At 37.7% G+C, this 23,640-nt stretch overlaps 1 protein-coding gene across 22 annotated transcripts in view; it reads right to left on the bottom strand.

Moving 5' to 3' along the window:
* Mbtd1 (mbt domain containing 1) overlaps positions 1-23,640 on the bottom strand; it is a 59,646-nt gene that overhangs the window by 13,319 nt on the left and 22,687 nt on the right. For 13 of the 22 annotated variants that reach the window (XM_051197403.1, XM_051197234.1, XM_051197065.1 and 10 more), the window contains 12 exons: positions 23,098-23,237; positions 21,421-21,544; positions 20,146-20,228; positions 11,234-11,351; positions 9,281-9,415; positions 8,714-8,802; positions 7,845-8,079; positions 6,555-6,610; positions 5,565-5,669; positions 2,454-2,601; positions 1,179-1,261; positions 327-561 (listed from right to left, as the gene is read on the bottom strand). In XM_051197403.1, the coding sequence (XP_051053360.1) occupies positions 327-561; positions 1,179-1,261; positions 2,454-2,601; positions 5,565-5,669; positions 6,555-6,610; positions 7,845-8,079; positions 8,714-8,802; positions 9,281-9,415; positions 11,234-11,351; positions 20,146-20,228; positions 21,421-21,544; positions 23,098-23,237 (1,551 nt within the window). The remainder of the gene's footprint in view (positions 1-326; positions 562-1,178; positions 1,262-2,453; positions 2,602-5,564; positions 5,670-6,554; positions 6,611-7,844; positions 8,080-8,713; positions 8,803-9,280; positions 9,416-11,233; positions 11,352-20,145; positions 20,229-21,420; positions 21,545-23,097; positions 23,238-23,640) is intronic. The other 9 variants (XM_051196457.1, XM_051197644.1, XM_051196771.1 and 6 more) reach the window with 7 other exon arrangements.

Genomic DNA, 23,640 nt, shown 5'->3' with positions numbered 1-23,640 from the left:
AGATAGAATCTACTATTTACTCAACAACATTTATGAATGATACATTTTTTTAGCCTGTAATGTCCAATTTGACAATAGTGCAGTTTAACTTGGTGACTTCTGTTCTCTATTTACTAAGTAACCGATAATGAGTTCATATCACCATGGCATACAGTCTAATTCTGTGATACTGTTGAGTCTTAGTATCTTACCTAGAAACTCATCAAACATTGATATATTCTTGTCCTGTGAGCTTACAAGTTGATTTACATGAGATAGACCTCTGAAGAATTAGCTGTTTTTTTTCTTTTTAATAAAAGTACATATTTTCTGTATCAGCAACTTACACTGTGATGCTGGAGGCTGTAGTTGATATCCAGTTAATTGACACCACCCTACAGGATAGAGGTCAGGGGACTCACAGTCTACCCACTGATCATACTCTTCTTCCCATCCATCAAAATGTATCCTCAAGAGACGATGAATAATTCGAGTAACTGTGGCTACACATATTAAACGTGGCTCCATGAGATCTACAGCTTCTAATTTCATTCCTACACGAAATCCGTGATTTGGAACATCCTGACACAGAGAAACAATGTATTAACACTGGTGCTCAGGAGAGTACAGTAGGCTATCACCAGACAGCAAATGATTTGGATTTGGAACATCCTGACACAGAGAAACAATGTATTAACACTGGTGCTCAGGAGAGTACAGTAGGCTATCACCAGACAGCAAATGATACGTTTAAAATCATTTCCCAAAAATATTCACAGCAATTCTTTTGCTAGGTCACCATATTGTAATAGGGAAGCATTTAAAAACTAGTCAGGAAAAGTATTCATTTTCATTTTCCTATGGTTAAAGATCAAATAGTTTAGGGTTGACAAAATGGTTCAGTGTGCAAAGGTACAAGCCTGGTGACATGTACTTGCCCCCAGAATCCATGTAGAGATGGAAGAGAAACCTGACTCCACAAATTTTCCCTTTGAGCTCTATATATGAGTCTTGGCACAAAGAACCCCCATTACACTCATGAAATAAAAAGGAAAAAGTTTATAAACATTCTTCTTTCCCTAAAGAAAATACACTGTTTTTACTAATTTTCATTAAGAAATTGTAATATATGGCAAAGAATTTTGGCTCAAGAATAACTTCTATTCTTAGGTCGTGATCATGCCACCATTCAAAATTACCTTATTAAATAGTTTTACTGGTGCTGCAATGGAGCCGGTTTCCCTGAGGTAGTCAAACCATTTAAAAGGAAGTTTTGTGTAACCTAAAATATACAAATGGGTTAGTTAACAGGTCATTTAAAATGAGCATAATTTTAAATAACTAACATGAAATTTTAGATTTTAGGTGATATATTTTCTTTTTACATTTTTTTTTTTTTTTTTTTTTTTTTTTTAAAGACAGGGTTTCTCTGTGTTGCCGTGGAACCTGTCCTAGTACTTGTGCTCTGTAGACCAGGCTGGCCTGGAACTCACAGAGATCCACCTGCCTGAGTGCTGGATTAAAGGCATGCACCATCACCACCTTGCTTATTCTGCTTTTAAAAAATTATATTTTTATTTTTGAGGTTGGGGTCCAAAATAGCTCAGGTTGGCTTCAAACATGCTATGTAGTAGAAGATAACCTAATGTTCCTTGCTTCTCCATCCCAAGTTTGGGATTGAAGGAAAGTACACTTCACTTGGTGATAAGAACAACTTCTAACTCATGTTCTAACATAACTGAACATACTGGCTCTATATTATAAAGATATCCTCCTTTGCAAACACACATGTATGCTTCCTTACTTTAATGCACAGTAACTCTTTTTTGTTAACTACACGGATAGACTTATATTTTTCTCTTTCCCTTGGAAATCTAATCCAGGGCCTTGGCATACCAAGAGCTACAACTCCTCCATGCAATACTAGGCTTTAGAACTAACAGTCTAGCACTTTATACTCTGGAATTTCTTTTTGTGAAGCAAATACTTTTGACAAATCTTGCCTTTTCCTTAATACTACTTAGAGAAAAACCCAAGCCAAAGGCACTGAAATTTAGTCACTGGTGAACTGGGTAGTGGTGGCGCACACCTTTAATCCTAGCATTTGGGAGGCAGAGACAGGAGGATCTCTGTCTACAAAGCCAGGATAAGTTTCAAAGTTACAGAGAAACCCTGTCTCAAAACCAAAAAACAAACAAATAAACAAAAGTCACCGGTAAAACCATGAGTTGCTAAAGACCTTCTTTTAAAAGGTATAAAGCTGGGCGTGGACATGCATGCCTTTAAACCCAGAAAGAACTCTGGAGGCAGAGGCAGGAGAATGCCCATGTTCTATATAGAGAGTTCCAGATCAGCTAAGAATACATCTCAACAAAACAAACACACAAGGAAATTAGGGCTGTGCTAAAAGTGAGCAGATACCATATAGACACCAAGCAATACTAAAACTGATTGTTTATACCAGGATGGAGTACCTCTGGGTGGAGTCAGTTCTATCATGTTAATTTCACAGAAACCCACAGGGAAAATAGAAGGAGAGGTTGCATGATAACAGAACCAGTCAGATCCATCTGCTGCTTCTGAGCCATCGATCCCAATCATCAGGAACCCATCAGCCAGCACCTTTGAAATCAAGAAAATCCCAAATACATGAATAGGAATACCACTATTATAAAAAAAGAATGTTTTTAATTCTATTCTGAAAGGGAAATCTATTATATAAAGGCATTTTAAAAGTAAAAAACACTTTCTTACTGAATGTTAAATAGATACAATAATGAGAAACTGATGTAGATTGTTATTGTGCACCAAAAACAAAAACCATACGGTACGCACTCACGCACGCGCGCGCGCGCACACACATACACACCCATAGTGTTAAGGGTCAGGTGACTACATTCTAGCCAGTCTGGTCTACAGAGTGAGCTCCAGGACAGCTAAAGCTTCACAGAGAAACCCTGTCTTGAAAATCAACACCTGGGCCCCCTTTCCACCAACTCCCCCCCCCCCCACAAACACACACGCACACCACACACACGTACCTAGTGTTAAGGGTCAGGTTCTTAGTCCTAACATGGTGATGCTTTTCTTCTCTTCTGATTTTTCATAGAGAATATTTTTTGTTAAACTGCCACCTTCTTCAAGTTTCAACTTGCCTTCTTTTACCATAGTCTTCTATAACACAAAGACTGCTTGGGCCCCCAAAAAAGGTCCTCTTAACTCTACTTTATGCTGTTAACTCCACAGACTGCTGTTAATAAGTAGCATGCCTGCCTCCTAATACCAGGACTCGAACTTGAGAAGCTTTTGCTCCAACCTCTAAAGCTTGGAAATATAGACTTGCAGCACCTCATCTAGCTCCTTCCACCATAAAACCAGATTTTACTTATTTTGTATGTAGTATTCTGGCTGCATGTATTGGTGCATGCCAGAAGAGGGTACCAGATCTCATTATAGATGGCCGTGAGCCACCATGTGAATGCAGGTAATTGAACTCAGGACCTCTGGGAAGAGTACCCAGATCTGCCTGCTTTTGCCTCCCGAGTGCTGGGATTCAAGGCATGTACCACCACCGCCTGGCTTTCTTTTTTTTTTTTTTTTAAACATGTCAAACTTCTACATCTTGCCCAATTATCACAAGACCTTGTCCAAACACGTTTTACACTCTAACATTTTCTAATTTCCATCACACTGAAAATATTTTATACCCTGCATAATAACCAAGAAAGAAAAAAAGGAAAAATTCAGATAGTTTCAAACACAAAAGGCGTAAAGTTATTGCAGTGAATTCAGTAGACTGCATTCTGAGACCTAGTTCAAGGTATATACTATGCAATTTGTTGCTCTTCCATTTCTATCCTTATCTAGACTGCAAAATTCTCGGACAACCTTGCTTTCTCAATTCAGTGGATTATTTTCCTCAGGATTTACCTACTCAAATATAACTTATTAGTGAGACAGAGTCTCACTATGTATCCCTCTGGCTGGCTAGGAACTCACTATGGAGATCAGGCTGGCTTTAAACTCAGAGATTAGCTTGCCTATGCCTTCTGAATGCTGGGATTAAACACATTCAACCTAGACTGTCATATTCCCTCTATAACTCTTTTGGTACTTGGCTTTTCACCTCCAACCCTTAAGTTTTTGATTTTAGCTCTTTACTTTGTTTCAACGACACTATTAACTTCACGATCAACGGGAGTTTGCCTCCCTTGCAGAGTCTCAGTATTTATCTTTATGCTGAACATGTTCTTTGAGAGCTAGTCTTTGTGTCAAGTCAATAGGTCCTTCATTCGTCCTTCAGAAGTAATCAACCACTCAGTTCACAACTCATATCTCAAAACATTCTGGCTCTTATTTATTTATTTTTTTAAAAAATCTTAAAGCACTAACTAATTTTTTAAAAAATGTTATGTATATGGGTGTTTTTGCCTGTATGTATGTATGCCTGTGCAGCATATGTATCCCTGGTGCTTATGCAGGCCAGAAAATGGCATCAGATTGCCTGGAAAAAGAAATATGGATGATCATGAGCCACAATGTGGATGGCTAGGAACCAAGCTTAGGTCCCTTTGCAAGAGATTTTAACTGTGGAAGCAACTCTGAAATCTGACCTGTCCCCCCCCCCCCCGCCCCCCCAATTTGTGTTAGCCCTGGCTGTCCTGTTGACATCTTTTTGTTTATACAGGGGATTGATCCAAGAACCTTGCACAAGTTAGGCAAATACTCTACCATTGAGCTACAGCCAAAGTCCCAACTTTTGTATGCATATTGTATGCATATCAACCACTTACCATTCCCTAAATGTGCCAATTGTCTCAAACCAGAGTCATTAGGAAAAAGGGAACCTCTATCAAAATGGCCTATGGGCACGTCAGTGGGACAGTTTCTTGATTGTTAAATGGTGTAGTAAGGTCCAGCCCAGTGGGTGGTACTATCCTTAGGCAGGTAGGTCCCAGCTGTGTAAGACAAGTAGCTGATGGCCAGACATTGTAGCACACACTTTAAAGCTCCACACTCAGGAGGCAGAGGCAGATCTCTATGAGTTCCAGGCCAACCCGGTCTACATAGAGAATTTCAGGATAGCTAAGGGTGAGATTCTGTCTCCCCCCAAAAAAGTTGCTGAGCAAGCCAGTGAACAGAATTGTTATGTGGTTTCTGTTTCATGAAGTCCCTACCTTGGCTTCTTTAATGATGAACTATATGGGTAAGCTAAAGAAATTTTGTTCCTCATGCATACACTGTTACAACAGAAGCTTCTTGAAATATTCCTAGCTCACACTTGAAATTGAGTCTATCTTGTATCATTCTTACTTCAGCTTATAAGTATCAAATCAACCTTTATTTGGATTGTTCTCTTAGACAATTTTTGATTTTGTCTTTAATAAACAGTAAAATTATACCAATGAATTGTTTTAAAATAAATTTATGCCATGAGTTGCATTAGAGTGAAGTCCTGATCTTGACTATAACATATTAAAAATTAAAACAGATCTGAGAACAGAATTAAAATTTATTTAGAAAGTTTAATTTTTAAACCTGGTTCTTCTGATTGAATCTCTCCAATATAGGATATATTCTCTTACCTTTCTAATGGTTGCAACACATATTGTAGAAAGATTTAATGGGTCTATAGCCTCCAATTTCATTCCTTCTTTGAACCATTCTCCACTCTGATCTACTTCTTTTACCTATAGAAAGCACATACACTATATTATACGTGTCCTTTACAATTACTGATCTAGTGTGCATGCACATGTGTGTAGATGCCACTATGCATGTGTAGGTCACAAAACTTCTTTAAGTCAGTTCTTCCTTCCCACCTTGTTGAGGCAGGATCCCTCCTCTTGTGTCTCCTGCACCGTGTACTGCAAGCTGTAAGCTTCTAGGCGATTCTCCTATCTGCACTTCCCATTTTGCTGGAGGAGTGCTTGGATTACAAATGCACTCCACCACATCTGCACCAGGCATTTTACATATGTTCAGAGCATCAGGATGTATAATAGAACCTGAACCTGCTATTTCTTCCTCATCCCATAAATGTCCTCCCTCTGCCATGCCACCCCTCAAACAGGGTCTGCTTCTGTAGACAGGCTGGTCTGAAGCTTGTAATCCTCCTTCTTCAGCCTTCTAAATGTTTTCATTTTAATAATGAAAATATTTCTGGTTGGGTGGTGGAGCATGCCTTTATTCCCAGCACTTGGGTGGCAGAGGCACGTAGGTGGATCTTTGAGTTCAAGGTCAGCCTGGTCTACAAAGTTCCAAGGCCACACAGAGAAACCCTGTCTTGAAACACCAAAAAAAAAAAAAAAAAAAAAAAAAAATCCAACTTAAAACATTTCCCAGATGGCTTTTTCTATCTATCTAATGTTATAACTCCCTTTGTTTAGAGAACAGGAAGAACTTATATAGGTATACATAATTTATAAATGAGTATAGTCCTTGTTACACCTAAGGATTATAGATTTTAATTTTTTAAGAGAGCATATGTGATATACATAATTTATGAAAAAACCCACAACCTTCTTTCAACCTAATTTATAAATGAAATGAGGGCTCTTATAGAAACTTCTTACCTTAGCAAATAAATGTGGTGGTGTATCAAAATGTCCATCCTGTTTCTTTGTAATATCTACAAGGAAAAGTTACATACTATTCTGTCAACATTTGTGAGAAGACCAAAAAACAAAACAAACAAAAAAACCACACTTCCTTGAAGGGTTCAAACTCACAAGGTATGCAATACTCTAAAATATGAAAAAAACAAAAATAATGGGAGTTGTCATTCTGTAAATATGTTTCTCTTATTTGTTAATGAATAAAGCATTGTTGGCCAGTAGGAAAGCAAGATAGGTGGGTCTATGAGACAAGGAGGAGAGAGGAAGTAGTAGGGAGGAGTCAGCATGTAGAGACTGGAGAGAGCAGTCGTCGGTTCCACTCTCCAGTAAGATGAGACCATGTGGGAATACTTAGATTAATAGAAATGGGTTAATAATTAAGACAGTGCTAGCTGATAAGAAACAAGTAACTGGCCAACAGCATAATATCAAATACAGAGTTGCTGTGTGTTAATTGGGGCTGGAGCCGGGGTGAGACTAGGCCTGCAGGGAAAATCTACTCCTAACACAAAAAAGCATGTCTTCTATGTTTATGATGGTGAATAATATTAATAGTCTTTCCTGTGTTTAGAGCACATGTACATATGCTATTACATTTCGGTTAATTACAATGCTGGTAATCCCATAAAATGGGAATTACAACATTAGAAGTTTTGTTTTCTTTTTGGTGTGGTACTGGAGGGTGAACAGATCATCTCAGACATGCCAAATTCTCTTGATAACAAACTATCTCCCTAGGTCTTTTCACTTTTGGTTTTGAGGCAGGGGCTTACTAAGCCGCTGAGGCTGTCTTTGAACTAGTGATGATCACGTCTGACTCTGCTGCATAGCCTACACCACTAGGCCTTTCTAGAAGAAATGTTTTTGTGTGTGTAGTAAGTATTATGTCTAGTTAAACTTAATCTGGCCATTTAGATGACAATTAAGTGGAAAGGAGATCCCTTCAAATCTTTCAAATGGTCTGGATAAGAAAAGAATAATGAGACAATTGTAGTTATGAGGAAAAATTTCAAGATTAAAAAATTTTTTTCTTCTTGGTGCTAGAAATCAAACCCATGGCCCTATGCATGAAAAGTACATTATTTTAAATGGGTAGGAAGAGGAAGGAATACAATAATTAATACTGTAATTACAGTAGGATAGTCCAACTAGAATGCTATCTTTGATCTATGCTTTATAGAGAGAAACAATCAAGTAGTTTATTCACCCTCACTGATACTTTTAAAAGTTTTTGTGACAGTTGCTTACCAGATCTTTTGAATCGATGGCCTATGCTTCGGGACCATCCGATATGGTGGATTAACGGGCTGTGCATGTGGCACCAGAAGTCATCCGTTCTATCTTCACTCTCTTCATAAACTAACCTTAATCTTCCTCCAATTACACTTTCCACCACTGCAACTCTTGTTCGACATAAATGCCTCTTGTCAACTACTTCTACTCTCATGCAAGGTTTGAAAGGATACTGCATACTCTCTGAAACCTTCAAACAAAAGCAGAAAAAAAAAATTCCATTTGAGACTCATGACAAAAGTCTATAGTTTTGTTAATGCCCTGTCAATATTAAATATACTTACATATTACTTTTGTCTTTTTTTTTTTTTTTTTTTTTTTTTGAGACAGGGTCTCACTATGTATCCCTGGCTGTTTTATAACCTGCAATGTACACAAGACTGACCTTGAACTCATGGAGACCCACTGGCCTCTACCTCCCAAGTGCAGGGATTAAATGTGTGCACCATCATGTCTGACTCTTGTTTTGTGGAACAGGGTTTCACTTTGTAGTCTAGAGGTTAACTATAAACTTTTGGCCATCTTTCTGCCCCAGTCTCCTGAGTACTGAGATCATAGGTATGAGTCACATTTTCTAAACATATACTATGATATTTAACAGCTAAGAAATTATAATTCCTTAATGCCTGCCCTCCCTTTCTTTTCAAGACAGGGTTTCTCCATGTAGCCTTGGCTGCTCTGGAATTCACTTTGTAGATCAGACTGGCCTTGAACTCATAGAGATTCTGCCTCCCAAATGCTGATATTAAAGGTGTGCACCACCACCACCCAGCCTAAGTAATTCTTTTAAATCAGCACTTAAATTCTTTAAGGACCCTATTTACCTTTTGTGAGAAATCAGGAGGAAGAGTTTTGGCACCGGTAAGTCTTTTTACTAGAAAAGCTTTCCAGTTTGTATATTTGTGTTGAACAGCTAAAACAAAAGAAATAACTACAATTATTCTTTAGTAAACAGAACTGTTTCACAAAATAATTAACATAAAACAAAAACAAGGTTAACAAGTCTCTCTGGAAGTCATGAATGACGGTGTTGAAAAGTAGCAATGAAGAAGATAAGCATGTCTTGCTAACATAAACATAACTTCTGTATCACTTTAGGATATTATGTGTAAGACAGCACTAAGATACATACATTTAAAATGCCATGGGGCTGGAGAGTTTGCCCAGTGGTTTAGAGCACTTGTTGCTGCTCTCACAGAGGACTGAGGTTTGATTCCCAGCATCCAAAAGGTGGCTCACAACTGCCTAGAACTATAGCTCTGGGGGCTCCAATGCCTTCTGTGGGGCCAGGCGTGCATATATACACACATGCAGGCAAAATAATCACACCTATAAAATAAATGGATGTGAAGTTTAAAATAAAATAAAATGATTGTGAGGCTACTACTCACTTCTGGGAGGAACGAGAGGTTTTCCACTGGCTGCACACCAACCAACTGGATGAATATCAGACCCACATATATTGCACCAGAAGTCTAGAGAAGAATCATTTTCAAATCCTTCATATCTCAAAAGGGCATTGTAACCTAAAACCAACAAATCAATTATTACATAGTAAGATAACAAAACTAAAATGATTCAGTCCCTAGGGTGATGGCCGTCAAACTTGGCTTTCCCTCTGTAGCAGAACCACCTGCTATTGGGTATAGGCAGAGAGTAGTCCCTTCCAGAGGGTCCCTCCCATGCCAGGGATTGAGATTTAGACATGGAGTGGTATGAATAATCTACACTTCTAAATCCCTGGGCAATAATGAACCTGTTATACTATGGTCCAACTTGGAGAGACTCTCCAGTTTTTCAGAGTATGTCTCCCTCTCTTCTGCATTTTAATTTATCTATAATTTCTCAAGTTCTCGGAAAGGGGAAAAAACCTCAGTGAAAACAAGTGGTGAGATAGTTTCATGAGAATATGCAGTTTTCTTTTGAGGGTCGTATATAGGTGAAGCTGGCATCAAATTGACTACTTAGCTGTAGAAGACTCTATTCTCCTTTACCACCTAAGTGCTGGAATGTTAAGTGTGACCAACATGTCTGAAACAGTTCTTAAAAGTTTTGTTTTTGGGGTGTGTGTATGTACATGAGTGTACAGGTCGGAGGACAATCTCAGGTGTTGGTTCTCTCCTTCTGCTTTGAGATAGGATCTTTTTGTTGTCTGCCACAGCGTATGCCAGGCTAGCTGGTTCATGAGTTTTTGGGGGATTTTCTTGCTTTTATCTCAACTTGCTGTAGGAGTAGGCCCTGCTTCTCTGAGGCTTACTACCAAAATAGTACATACAGTGACTTAGAAGATATATGAGACAAACAGAAAAAAACAGAAATATAAAATCAGTAATTAGGAACAATTATTAGATTGTAAATGTGCTGATATTTCAAACTACTTACATGAAAGTGACTCAAATATCTGGGACATAATGAATTACAATATAGCAAACAACAGAAGCATTTAAAGAATGCTTATGTAGACCAATGTCTCAAGGAAAATACATGGGATTGAAGGATCAGGCATGGATAAGATAAAAAACTTTGAAAGAGAGACCAACTTCATGTTAACAGATCATTTATATTGGGGAAGAAAAAAGTCTGTCCAGCATTTTTTTAGAGCAAAGTTGGAAACTCTGACGACCTTTAAGGATAAAGAGGCTACTCATGACTCCTGAAGAGGACAGTATCATTAGAATTATCTTTAGCGGGTAGAGAGGTAGCTTACTGGGAGAGGACTTGCCCAGCAGCACACAAACCTTTAGAGGACTTTCTGTTACATAGGTTTGGCTGATCTGGAACATGCTACAGAGACCAGGCTGGCCTTGAACTCAGATCTATCTGCCTCTGTCTCCTGAGTACTGAGATTAAAGGTATGGGGCCATCACACCTGGTACCAAGGCCACTTTTAGGTAATATGGGCAGTGTACAGTAAATCAATATTCAGAGTGTTCTAGGAAGCAAGTTAGACATAAAGCCCATTAAGCTGGCCGGGCCTACTGCTTGATTTTTTTTCTTCCTTCTTTTATGACTAGAAAGAACTGAAGGAACAATATTTCTTCAGATAAAGATATGTCAGCGTCATGAGACTCAAATTTCATGAATTAAATTCTACAGTTATATCCATCTGTTTATATGTTACTAGAGTTGTTCACATGTTAAAATGAGGGAAATGGGTAGTGAAAAGGAGGAAACCCTACAAAACCAAGAATACTTATTGTCTGGCCATGTATAAGAAAAAAAAATCTGCCAACTCCTACTATACGTGTATTATTTATTTGGTAATACCCACAAAATTTATACTTTGGAAAAAAAAAGTTTGTGTTACTGGCATTTTCTAGTAAATCATCATGTATGTTTTTCACCTGCTAATTTTATAATTCCAGCAATCCAGAAGACTTTGGTAGGTAGACTGCAGTCTGTATTGGGAACTTCTATTCTTACATTTTCTGAGATATCACCCCAGCAGGTTCCCATAGGTGCCTGTCATACAAAAATTATTGAATTATTATCTTAGTAACTAATACAAGCAAGAAATATCATTCAAAATTAAGTATCACCAACATGGACTATTCAAATAAAAATGTCATTTTCATCCATTTATATTTTCTTATAGTTTCTATTCATTGTTGTAAAGAGTTCTATTTCAAGAAAGCCAGAGTCAGGCTTAAATTCAAGATAGAAGACAGAATCTGAACCTATTAGATCCACATTGACTTAGAAATTCAAGAGCAAGTAACAATTATTCTAAAACTTAAATTACAAACTTGGCCAACATCATAAAATCAAGATGACTTGAGGAATTTAGTGTTTTTAATGTGTCCTGAAGGAAAATACTTTAACCCTTAATTTTTGAAGATCTTGTCCAAGAGTAGGAAAAACAAAAAACAAAACAAAACAAAAACAAAAAAACAAAAAACAAAAACAAAAACAAAACAAAAAAACACCAAATCCAATTAACAGGCTTTAATATGATCTGGAGAAATAAAACAGGTATTTGAACTTCAAATATAAGTTAAATCCACATAATGTAAATACAGTCTATTAAGAGTGACAGGAAAGAACAGTGACAAAGTCATTAAAGGGGAAACTGAAGAGATCTGGAAATGAGGCCTGTGGTAAATTGTTAAACAATTTCTCATGCCACAATTACTATGAAAAGAAAACTTCCCATGTTAGAAGTGCTGACCATTGGCCTCCACACTACTGGTTAAGATATCAACTGAAAGAACTTTACCTAAGAGTATAACAGTCACATTTCCCAAAAGGTAACGTTCTCATTTCTATGAATCCCTAAACTGCAAGGCAACACACAATTACTTGGATTTTTTGCAACAGTAAATTAATCAAGTAAATGAATTTATAATTATTCATTAGTGCTGATAATTCTAGCCTCCGTGGCCCTGGATAATCAGGTTTCCATGAAATGTATAACACTGGACATAAATAAAAAGATAAGGTGAGGCTCCAGAAGGCCTGATAATATGAATAAATCAGATGAAAACAAAATAGCCTCAAATTAAAAGATAAGCAAGCATAGACATGAACTAACAAATATGGACATCGGGAAAATGTATTCCATGGAAGCAATGCCCCTCATACTTTGATGATAACCCAGAATAGTCAGCCTAAAGCAATATTTAATTCCTACCCTCTAAACAGTTCATAAATTTCTGAAGGAAACAGAATGTCAAATAATAGCGAACTAAGATCTAAAAACCAAAGACAGAACCAATTAATAGCTAACTCTTTGAATAGCAACGAATATACCTTATGAACTTAGAGACATGCCCAATCTCAATTATTTGTTATTATGAGTAACAAACATATATACATCTTCCCAAGAGGGAAGGAACAAACAAAACTACCTCCTCCCCTTTTGATACAGGGTTAGCTCAGGCTGGCCTGGAATTTGCCATGTATACCACACTGGCCTCAAATTTGCAATGCTCCTGCCACAGCCCCTCCCCCACAAGTGCTAGGGTTGTAGGTGTGTGTGCCACCATGCCTGATTTTCCTTTTTAAACAGGAAGATTGGACCCTTCAGGTTCTGCTACCTCTCCCTACATCATTCTAGACTGTAGGGCCATCCCTATTGCCAGCAGATATGATCAGAAAAAGAGAGGCTAGGAAGACAGGTAACACAAACTAAGCTAACATACATCGATACAAAGACCATACATTATTTCTTGGAAGGTAAGCAATCAGAGAAGATAGGTGCAGGTAAATGCATGCATAAAGCTGCATTAAACTCAAGTAGGGTAGCTACTCTTTGCTTGACTGCCAGATCTGTTTATTTGGCTTTTACTGAGAACTGTGGTTATGTCAACAAGCTACAGGTTAGGCGGGCACAATGCTAAATGAAATTTGCATACAGGACTCTTCTCTGGGCTAGACTTGACAATCTGTCGCACTGATTTCTTTTTAAAGCTTCAATATTATCTTTGGAGAAGATATTTTTAATGCTATTTATTGGAGAAGTGTCAATATTTATTACAAGAAAGAAAAAAAAGGTAATGCTCACTTGAGTGGGAGATCTTTGCTTTGGTCCCTATAGTCTGGATTGGTATAGGAGAAAGTAGCAGAAAGTGACATTTGTTCTTGCCTGTAAGGTTGTGGTTCTGCTAGGCCCTCTTAAACCAATCCACATGGTTCACACTATATAAAAAACAAAAAACCAAAGAAACAAATATCAACAAGATAGAGCACTACAGTTATAACAGAGTATGTGCTCGATGTGTTGAAATGATAGTGATTCCATAGATAAATCTGCCCTTTTTAAAAAATGAATATTCTTTAAGTGTGGAAGACGAAATGACCCAGGGCTTGACAGCCATCTTCATCCAAGTCATCTGTCTTCTCTTGCTGGCAGGAGGGATACCTCTTAAGTCTGGATTGGTATAGTATGAACTAGCAGAACCATCATTTACAGGTAACAACAAATTTACCTTCCAGACTCAGGATGCGAGGTCTACCTCAGGCTCCTCCCAAACAAGGAAGATCTGCTCCACCAATTCCTGCTCCAGGGCCACTCGTGAGAGCTATCTGGGAGCGACTCTCCTTCCCTGCAAAGTAAGCTGTCATCAGGTCCTGTAGAGACGGCCAAATCCAAATGCTGAGGGGTCCCCAATACAATGTATGATAACCTCCACCTACCTATCTGAAAGAAAATAACTTGGCAGGAAGTCTTATTTCCTTCACTCCAAGAACATTCCCAGATGACTGGTATTCAGACTAAGAGGGCACACATGATGCACACAGAAATAAAGATCTCCTTCTACAGCACTGCAAACCCTGAACTTTGATAAACACACCCAACCTTTAGAGAATGTAACTAGGCACAGGTGAGACCTGAATTTGTAGGTCAGAAACCAAGAATTTATCCCCATGATAAAGCAAAATCCACCATTACTATATTTCAGAATGAAAAAGTACATGATTACTAAAGTGTACTTATTAGAGAAAGATGAACAAGGAAAAAAGCCAGGCATGGTGCTGTACATCTGTAATTGCAGTACTTGGGAGGCTGAGGCAGGAGCTTTGTGAGTCTGAAGCTAGTTTGGGATACAATGCAAGGCCCTAGATCTCAATATATGACCTGACCCAAACAAAAACTCTAACCTATTCTGTCCAGAAAGTATACTCACCTGATCTGACACTAGAATCTATTGGGGGGTAGATGGGGGTGATGGTAGCATAGAGATGGGGAGCACGAAGAAAATGGAATGCTAGAGAACACCTGAGAAAAATGCTACATAAAAAAAGGAGGGAAAAAAAAAAAAAAAAAAAAAAGGTAGAAACTACTAATTTGAAGGTTTCTTTTCTTTTTTTTTAAAGACAAGGTCTTAAGGTCTTACTCTGTAGCCCAGGCTGGCCTAGAACTCACCATGTAGACCAAACTAGGTTTATAGTCAATGTAATCCTCCTGCCTCAGCTTCCCAAACAAGGAAGCCTTCTTTCTATGTGTAAGATTACAGGTACGCACCACCACACTTGGGTTTAAAACTGCCTTATTAAAATAAAACAAAACATAGTTTAATTATTAGGAGATAGCAAAAGAAAAACAAAATCCCAATCCACTCTGAGATAGAGTCTGAAGTTAAGACATTCACTGAGATTTATTTAAGCTTCCGTTTAATTTAGGTTTTCTTGAAAATCTGTGGCAGTTGACTTTCACGATGGGGGATGGGGGCTTGTAGCCTTTGTAGAATGAGAACAAATTTCATGTCAAGTGTTAGCATGGGTGGAATACTAAGCACCAGAAGCCAACTCAAGTTTGCTTAGAGATTTATTTATTTTATGTAGATAAGTGTTCTATCTATATGCATGCCTTTATGCCAGAAGAGGCATCAGATTCCACTAGAGATGGATGTGAGCCACTGTTCGACTGCTGGGAATTCAGCTCAAGATCTCTGGAAGAGCTGCCAGTGCTCTTAACCACTGAGCTGACTCTTCAGCCACAAATATTAGAATTATTATTTTTTTTATGTATATGAATGTTTTGAAAGCTATTAGCCACCATGTGAGTGTGAATTTAACCTGGGTCCTCTAGCCCCAAGTTTTATTTTCATTAGAAATGCATTTTAACATAAAATGACACATGGAGATTTGATCTTTAATTATAAAGGAGATTAAGTTATATTATGCATTTTCCAGAGTTCTCTTTCCGTGGGTCAAGGACAGAGGAGGAAAAACCCTAAAGGTAACTGTAGTTGAATAATATTCCTAATAAACATGCATCTGAGAAATTATATTGTGATTTTTACTACAAAGCTAAACTATTGTTATAGCTCATATGCAAACAAGATGGCTTCTGTTTTTCTTTTTTAAATTTATTTTCTGTGCATTGGTGTTTTGTCTGCATTCATGCCTGTGTGAGGGTATAATACATGTTGCAAAAAAAAAAAAAAAAAAAAAAAAAAAAATCAAACCAAACCAAAAGAAATAAAAAACCACCACCACCAAAACCCCCCACAAAAACATGTCTTCAAAAGGCTGTACTCAGATCAGAGACAAAAACAACAGAAAGACTGTTATTATGTTAAGTGATATCAGGTATATTCATGGAGCAGAATGAAAAGGTCAAACAAACTTAACTTTATAGTCACAGTATTAGCCAGGTATGGTAGATTATATCTCTAATCACATCACATAAGAAGCAGAACTGCCATGATTTCCAGAGTAGTCTGATCTATAGAGATCCTGTTTTGAGAACCAACCAATCAACAAATAACAACCCCATCCCCTACCACAAAACCCAGGTCTGCCACCCACATCCCATCCCAAGTCATAGCATAACTGCACATGTCGGCACACGCTTATAATCTTGCTTAGGAGGCTGAGACAGGAAGATTGAGTTTCAGGCCAGCCTGGGCTAAGTAAGTAGTGAGAGACCCTATCTCAATTCTCTGCCAACCTCCCCTGCCCAGATAAATACCCATGAATCTGAGGAATCTATACAGCATCTCTAAATGGTATATGGTTCTATATTAGTATCATGCATTTTGTTTGTTAGTTTGTTTTTTTGCCTTGAGTGGATACAACTAACCAAGAACTAAGAAAGGGCTGGAGAAATGGCTAGGGGAATACTGCTTTTGTAGAGAACTTAAGTTTGTTTCTCCACACCCATGTCAGGTGGTTCACACCCACTTGTAATTCTAGCTTAGAGGGATCTGACATCTTTGGCCTCCATGGGCTTCTGTATTTACGTGTGCATACCCATCATATACATAATCAAAATAACAAAAGTAACCTGAAAAAGAACTAATGGCTTTAAATTATGAAAATTAAGTTTAAAATAACTCCGATTCTCAAAAAAGTCGTAAAGCTTTATATAAGAAATGGTCTAGGTGAGCTAAGGATTCTGAAGACACAGCCTGCTTCATGATTACACATTAGTTTTGAGGTTTTTGGTAGAGTTTTACACTGCAGCCAGGTTGACCTGGAATTTATAGTGCTTTTGCCTCAGCTTCCTGACTCCTGGGATTACAAGTATGTGTCATCATATCTGGTTAATTTAGGATTAAAGTAAAAATCTTATTATCCAATTTGGTGATTTCCAACTCAGGACTTCGAAGGAAAGTTAGACAATGGTTGGAGATCAGTTTGCCAAACCAGTCAGATTTTATTAGGAAAGAAATAATATGGGAAAGAACAAAAGGGACTCAATTTTCATTGTAAACTTATCTTTCTTTCTTTTTGGTGGTGGTGAGGTCTCACCATACTGCCCAGGCTGGCCTTAAACTTGTAATTCTTTTATAGCTGAGATTACAGGGCTACAGCACCAGGGTTGATCACAAAGATTTTTGTTTATTTATCAGACAAAGTCATGCTATGTCATTGGCCTGGTACTGAGTATACACAAAATGGCCGTCCACTTGGCTTATCCTTCTGAGTGGTGGGATTACAGGTGTATACCATCACTACTTGGCTCCACACCTTTACTTTCCTAAATTTTTATTTTAAATTATATTTATGTATGTGTGTGTGGCTTTGGGTATTGTATGTAGGTGCCCATGGAAACCATAGGCATCAGATCTCTGTGGAGCTGGAGTTACCAGCAGTTCTGCACCATTCAACTTGGGTGCTGGGAATAGAACTTGAGTCCTGGAAGAGCAGGGTATTTATGAGCGTAACTGCTGAGCCATCTCTCTAGTCTTATATGTGGAACTTCATTTCCAGAAATCTATAAAGAATTTCACACTTGAAAGTATCTGACTGTGTTAAGTGCCTTGAATAGGGTATATGGACCCTTACTTGAGTTAGGCTGGTTAAACTGGAAAATCCAGGCAGTCAGGATTCTTGACAACAGGTTCATAACAACTCCTGTTTCAATGACAACGGCTTTGCTTCTGCATCACACATTACAGATAAGCTTTTATAAATTAGGTTTGAAAAAGAATCTCTATCAGCAAGAAGGCTCCTATTTGATACCCAAGTGGGCAAGAGGGCAGACGTGAGCCTCTAAGAAGAAAACCCTGTTAATTAAGAGAACGGCTTCAACGGAAAATGTTGATTAAAGCAACAAAGTAAATCCACTGTACTAAGTCAAAGCTTTTCCTCTGGTAAGGAGGAGAAAGCAGTAGAGTGAGACAGGAATGATGGGCTCCACATTACCAACAGACATTTTATTCTGAGTGAGAAAGCAAAGGTGCCACATTATCCTTATTATTCTACATCACAGAATATCCTTTATTGCTAGTCTTAAAATCACTATGTAGCTGAGGCTAGCCTTGAACTCTTGGATACTCCTGCTTCCATCTCCCAGGTGCTAGGATTACAGGTACATGCTACCATACACAGATCCTGAACTGATTTTAAATTATAAAATATATATTCTCCTTGTTAAAAAAAAGTTACAAGTCTAAAGGTCCTTTATTACTATTTATTACTATCTCCAACTCCATTCAAACAGCTCCACTTCATACAACCACAACTCTTAAATTTATTACCCATTTTTCCAGTCCTTTCTGGAAATCAGCACTTATTTCCAAGGTAGAATTACCTGCCCTGTTACCATTTCAATCTTAAAATAGCAAAGCAGTAAGCAAAATCAACCAACTTAATTATTTTAAGAGATATTCTTGAAGAACTCGATTCAGTATAATTATTCAAGGATATGGCCAGAACTGAAATACACTTTCAGGACCTTGGAATAAAATATTATGGTTACTTACATAAAAAGGCTTGACCTAGTTTATGACATTAAGACATTAAAAGGAAGATCTAAAGAAAGATGAAAGCCACTTAAAAAGAGACAACAGACAAATGTGCCAGGAGTCTGGGAATGAGGACTTAATATGGAATTCTGAGCATCTCAGCACCACAGAGCAGCACTGTGAAGGCTGAATTTGTGCTTTGTGCTCTGCAGTGCTAAGTATTGGACCTTTTGTGTGTGGCTGGTAGGTGTCCTGCCAGTGAGTGACACCCCAGCTCTGTACTTCTCTTTGTAGCTATGGTATATAATGCAATCATATATGTTACACAGTTTACTAGTATGTCAGTATTATCAACAGTACATCATAAATCACCCACTTGACTCTCAGGTAAGCACCTAAAGGTTACATTTTAAGTTATCTTAGACAACATGTCACAGAAAGGGCTGAACATTTGCACGTTAAAGAAAACCAACAAATTAATGTACGGGGCTTTAATGTAAATTTATACTAATGAATTAATATGCTTCCGTCTTATAAAATCTTTCACCAGGAGAATGAGTGAGAACTCATTTGGATTTCATGGTAAGAAAGCATGTGTAGTTTTGTTCCCATGCTGTTATTCAATAAAGCCCTTAGTAAAATGTTAAGTGCGAAGAAAACTGCATTAATTCCTAGCTTTTCTGTTTATGTATACCCAGAAGTAGACAGTCTTTAAATATAAATTAATCATGTCAGTTTAAGAAATATTGGGGCAAATTACTAAAGATAAATCAAAGTGAAATAATAAGACATCTGACACATTGTTTTTTACATCAGATGCCCTGAAAACAGCATCTTTCAAACTGTTTTTAATGACACAGATTACTTACTCCAGCTCACAAGAAAACATTTCTGCTGCTTCTGTGGTGTGTGATTTTACATTTTGGAGGCAAATACAGAACTGGAGGAGATACCTGTTTTAGAAATTACCTGCTCAAATTGCAAAATTTTTGGGATGTGCTAGGCTGAGCCACAAGACACTGCTAGTAGCCAACCAGTTTTGTTAGAGAGCTCCTTCCACATACTTCATGTTCCATATGGTTTAACATGGAAACTGGATGAGAATAATTTTTATTGTTCAAAATCACTCATATTTCAACTAAAAACTTTTTAAAATTTTATGATCATTGGTGTTTTTGCCTTCATGTATGTCAGAAGTCATGGAACCAGAGTTACAGACAAGTGTGAGCTATCATGTGGGTGCTGGGAATTGAACCTGGGTCCCCTGGAAGAGGAGCCAGTGCTCTTAACTGCTGAGCCATCTCACTAGCCTTCAACTAAAAAAAAATTTAATGTTGGAGGCAAATCACAGGGCCTTGAATGTTCTAGGCAATCACCTTGCCATTGAACTATACTACTTCACATGTCCTCAAAAAAGGCTTATTTTTTCCTGGGATAACAAAGATTTTACTTGTAAAACACAGGAAGTTATTCTTAACTACTAAGTATAATAACTACTAAAGGAGAAACATTTTAATTTTATGATATAAACAAAAACTTTCTAAGGATAAGATGATGAGGTGTGAGTGTATCTTCAGATTTAAAGACATTTCATGGTAAAGGAAAAATTCCATACTCACATGCTTAAAACAGGCAACTGGAGCTGCTATGAAGCTATTGCTGTTGATGTAGTTACCCCAGCTGAAGCCTTCCACAGAGACTGCTGAAATAAAGTAAACTTAGATATAATTCTTCAACATTTTATTAAAAAAGTTGTTCTTCATTTATTTAATGTGTGTTGGGGAGCACGTGGGTACCAAAGCATGTATGTGGAGCTCATAGGTTGGTTCTCTCCTTACAGTATGTGGGGTCCAGGGATTAAATTCAGGTTTCTAGATTTACTTGCTGAGCCACATCTTGCTAGTCCCAGAGTTGTTATTATTATTTTGTTGTTATTGTTTTTCAAGACGGGTTTTCTCTGTGTAGTCCTGGCTGTCCTGGAACTCACTTGGTAGATCAGACTGGCCTCAAACTCAGAGTTCCACCTGTCTCTGCCTCCTAAGTGATGGGATTAAAGGCATGTGCCATCAAAAATTTTGAGTTGGGCTGTGGGGGTGGCATGTCTTTAATCCCAGCACCTGGGAGATTTAGGAAACAGTCTGAGGCCAGCCTGGCCTATAGAGTTTAGTTTCAGGATAGTCAGGGATACAAAGAGAAACCCAGTCTCCAAAAACCAAAACAAGCAAAAAACACCAATCAACCAAACCAATTCCCAAAACTTTTTGGTGAAACGTGATGACATATGACTGTACTCCAATCACTTCAGACAGATGATGGCAGGCAGGGGGATCAGAGTCAACTAGGGCTATATAGTCAGACCCTCTTTCCAAAATCCACTCTCATCAAAAGCTTGTTTTCCCATAAAGATTAAAGAAGTTGACTAAATAATATGTTTACTGGTTAAGCCCCTTTTCTAAATATTTGCTACCAAAAGTATATTAATTTCAGAGTTTCATGGATTTTCAGGCATTTGCATGGACTTTGTGTAAATAGCATGTATTTCAAAACATTTTGGATTTCAGATTTTCTTTTTCAGTGGTGCGAGGAACTGAATGGAGGGCCTTATGCCCTATGTGAGTACTCTACCACTAACCAAGTGCCTTACCCAGATCAGATTTCTTATTTTCTGATTGGGGAGTTCCCACATGTATTGACAAACACATTACCACTAGAATGTCTTTGTGTGTAAACTATCCTCTTCTATAATAGTTAACAACCAATCAATCACCTGATACCAGGAAGCACACAGTCTTAATATGCTAACAGAAAAAACATATAGCTCAAACGTAACCCAAGGTTAAAATACTATTACCTGAAACCAGTCACATGAACAATATTTCTTTTATTACACTCACCAGAATTACCTGCTTTTGTCTTTGCTTGATTTTGCAAGGTAGCTTGATACTGAGCATAGGCAGCTAATTTAGCAACTAAAGGTTGTTTCTGAAGAACTTTTGCTTTCTTTGTTGGAGGCTTACCCTGAAACAAGAAAAGTTAAGTAAATAGAGTTCTTTACCCCCTCCACAAGTGAAATTTAACATGATTGCATACTAATTCTGCTTAAATACTGAGGGTTTAGAAAAATTATTAAAGCAGAAGAAACATACAAGAAATTTTAACATGAGAGCTTTTTCTTTTTGTTCTGCTACAATGTAGTTATCTAATATGGACAGCAGAGCTGGTGCAGACTAAAACAGCAATATGCGAATTAATATGTTAATAAAAATTATATCCCATAAAATGTTAAAATATAGGCTGTGGTGGATATTTGACCTCTTCTTAGAGTAGACAGAATCAGTGTTATTCACTCATGCAGCTGCGAAGCATTGCTACTGATATGGTAAGAGAAGACAACTGAATGTTCAAAGAGCAAGTGACTGAGGTTTATACCTTTAGTGCTAACGGAAAAGGTCAATGACATAATGATCATGGCCAAATTCAGTGTGAGAAACTGCCATCCATTTGGGTACAGACCACTGCTCAGGATCTTTGGGAACTGTCTATCTGAAATATAGAAATACATCTAAGTGATGTATTTCCTTCATCTGGGGGATTTAAATAACTTTTCAGTGCTATGTAATGATCACAATAAGTTAAATGAGAGATGAAAACTGTGACCATACAAAGATAATTACAAAAGTCAGTACTCTAATGCCTTAAGAAATTTTTAGATGGTACAGTAACAACTAAGTCAAATAGTCAAGATTCCAGGATTCTGTAGGCACTAATATACACATAAAAGATGATTTTCTTTGCATTTCATGGATTTTATTTTTTTTAAAGGTGAGTTATATTAGCAAACATATTTGGTTAAGGCATCAAATTGGTTGTACTCAAAAGTACAAAGTTGAACTTGCTTATCACGCATAAGACTGGGGTTCCTTACCAGCAACAAACCCCCCAAGAACAAAAACCAAAGTATAGAACATGATGAGGGGGGAAAAAAACAAACCAAACCAAAACTGAAAAGCCCAAAGAATAAATCACTTTCACCAAAATGATGATTCTACCTTGTTTTTATTAAAGGTTTTTTTTTTTTTTTTTTTTTTTGGTTTTTCGAGACAGGATTTCTCTGTATAGCTTTGGAGCTTGTCTTGAAACTCCCTCTGTACATCAGGCTGGTCTTGAACTCACAGAGATCCGCCTTGCCTCTGTCTCTCTGGTGCTGGGATTAAAGGCATGTGCCACCACTACCCCGCATCTATCCTGATATTAACTCAAGGTAACATTGGGGATGGAGCAGAAGAGAAAAATGGCTATATATTCTACACATAACAGGGTGTTTAATTGTACTTATGTGGAAAAATGTCTTTTTAGTTCATTTATATGCTAGTTTACAGCTTATTTTGAAGAGCCTGTCTTTACCATGTAAGATACTCCAGCTTATATCACTTGTGGCTCATATACACTTCCTAACAGTACAGGCTGTAAATCACTGGCCAGTTGGGCAGAGGTGGAGTGCAGTGAACCACAGTCAGCTGACAGGTAAGTAAAAGTTGTGTGAAACAGGAAGAATGAGAAGGTTTCTGTACCGTTACCTGAAGTCTGGCCAGAATGCTTGCCTTCTTAGAGTTCGACGAGTAACTTCTTGAACAAGAAACACTGCAGAAACGTTTTGTTTTAGAGTAAAAAGCGTCTCGTACACCGACCATCCCACACATCTCACAGGTAGCTAATTAATAAAATGAAAACATAGGTATGAAAGTTCATGTAAAATCAACTCTCTCTACTTGTCTTAGAGGTATTTATCTAAAAATCTGCAATGAATTTTTTCCCTCTCTCAAACACAAATGATAGAGAAAAGTTATAGATAGGACCTGTATGATGCCCTGGTGGTGGGGGTCTATAAAGTCTGAAATTTCCCTGAAGTCCTAAAGGCTTTAACAGGTAAAGGGATATGGTGATGCATACTATAACCCCAGCATAGAGAGGGAGGAAAGAGAAAGAGGGAGAGAGACCACTTTCAATTAATATCTTCCTAATGCTAACTATGTGGTAGGCATTTTCATACTGATATACATATATTATGAATTTCAGCTTTTAAAAGGATTCTGAGCAAAAGATTAAAAGGAGTG

Source organism: Phodopus roborovskii, unplaced genomic scaffold, assembly GCF_943737965.1.
Source record: "Phodopus roborovskii unplaced genomic scaffold, PHOROB, whole genome shotgun sequence".
Classification (NCBI taxonomy): Eukaryota; Metazoa; Chordata; class Mammalia; order Rodentia; family Cricetidae; genus Phodopus; species Phodopus roborovskii.
The sequence above is the reverse complement of the archived record's forward strand: the minus strand, read 5'-3'. Positions and strand labels throughout refer to the sequence as shown.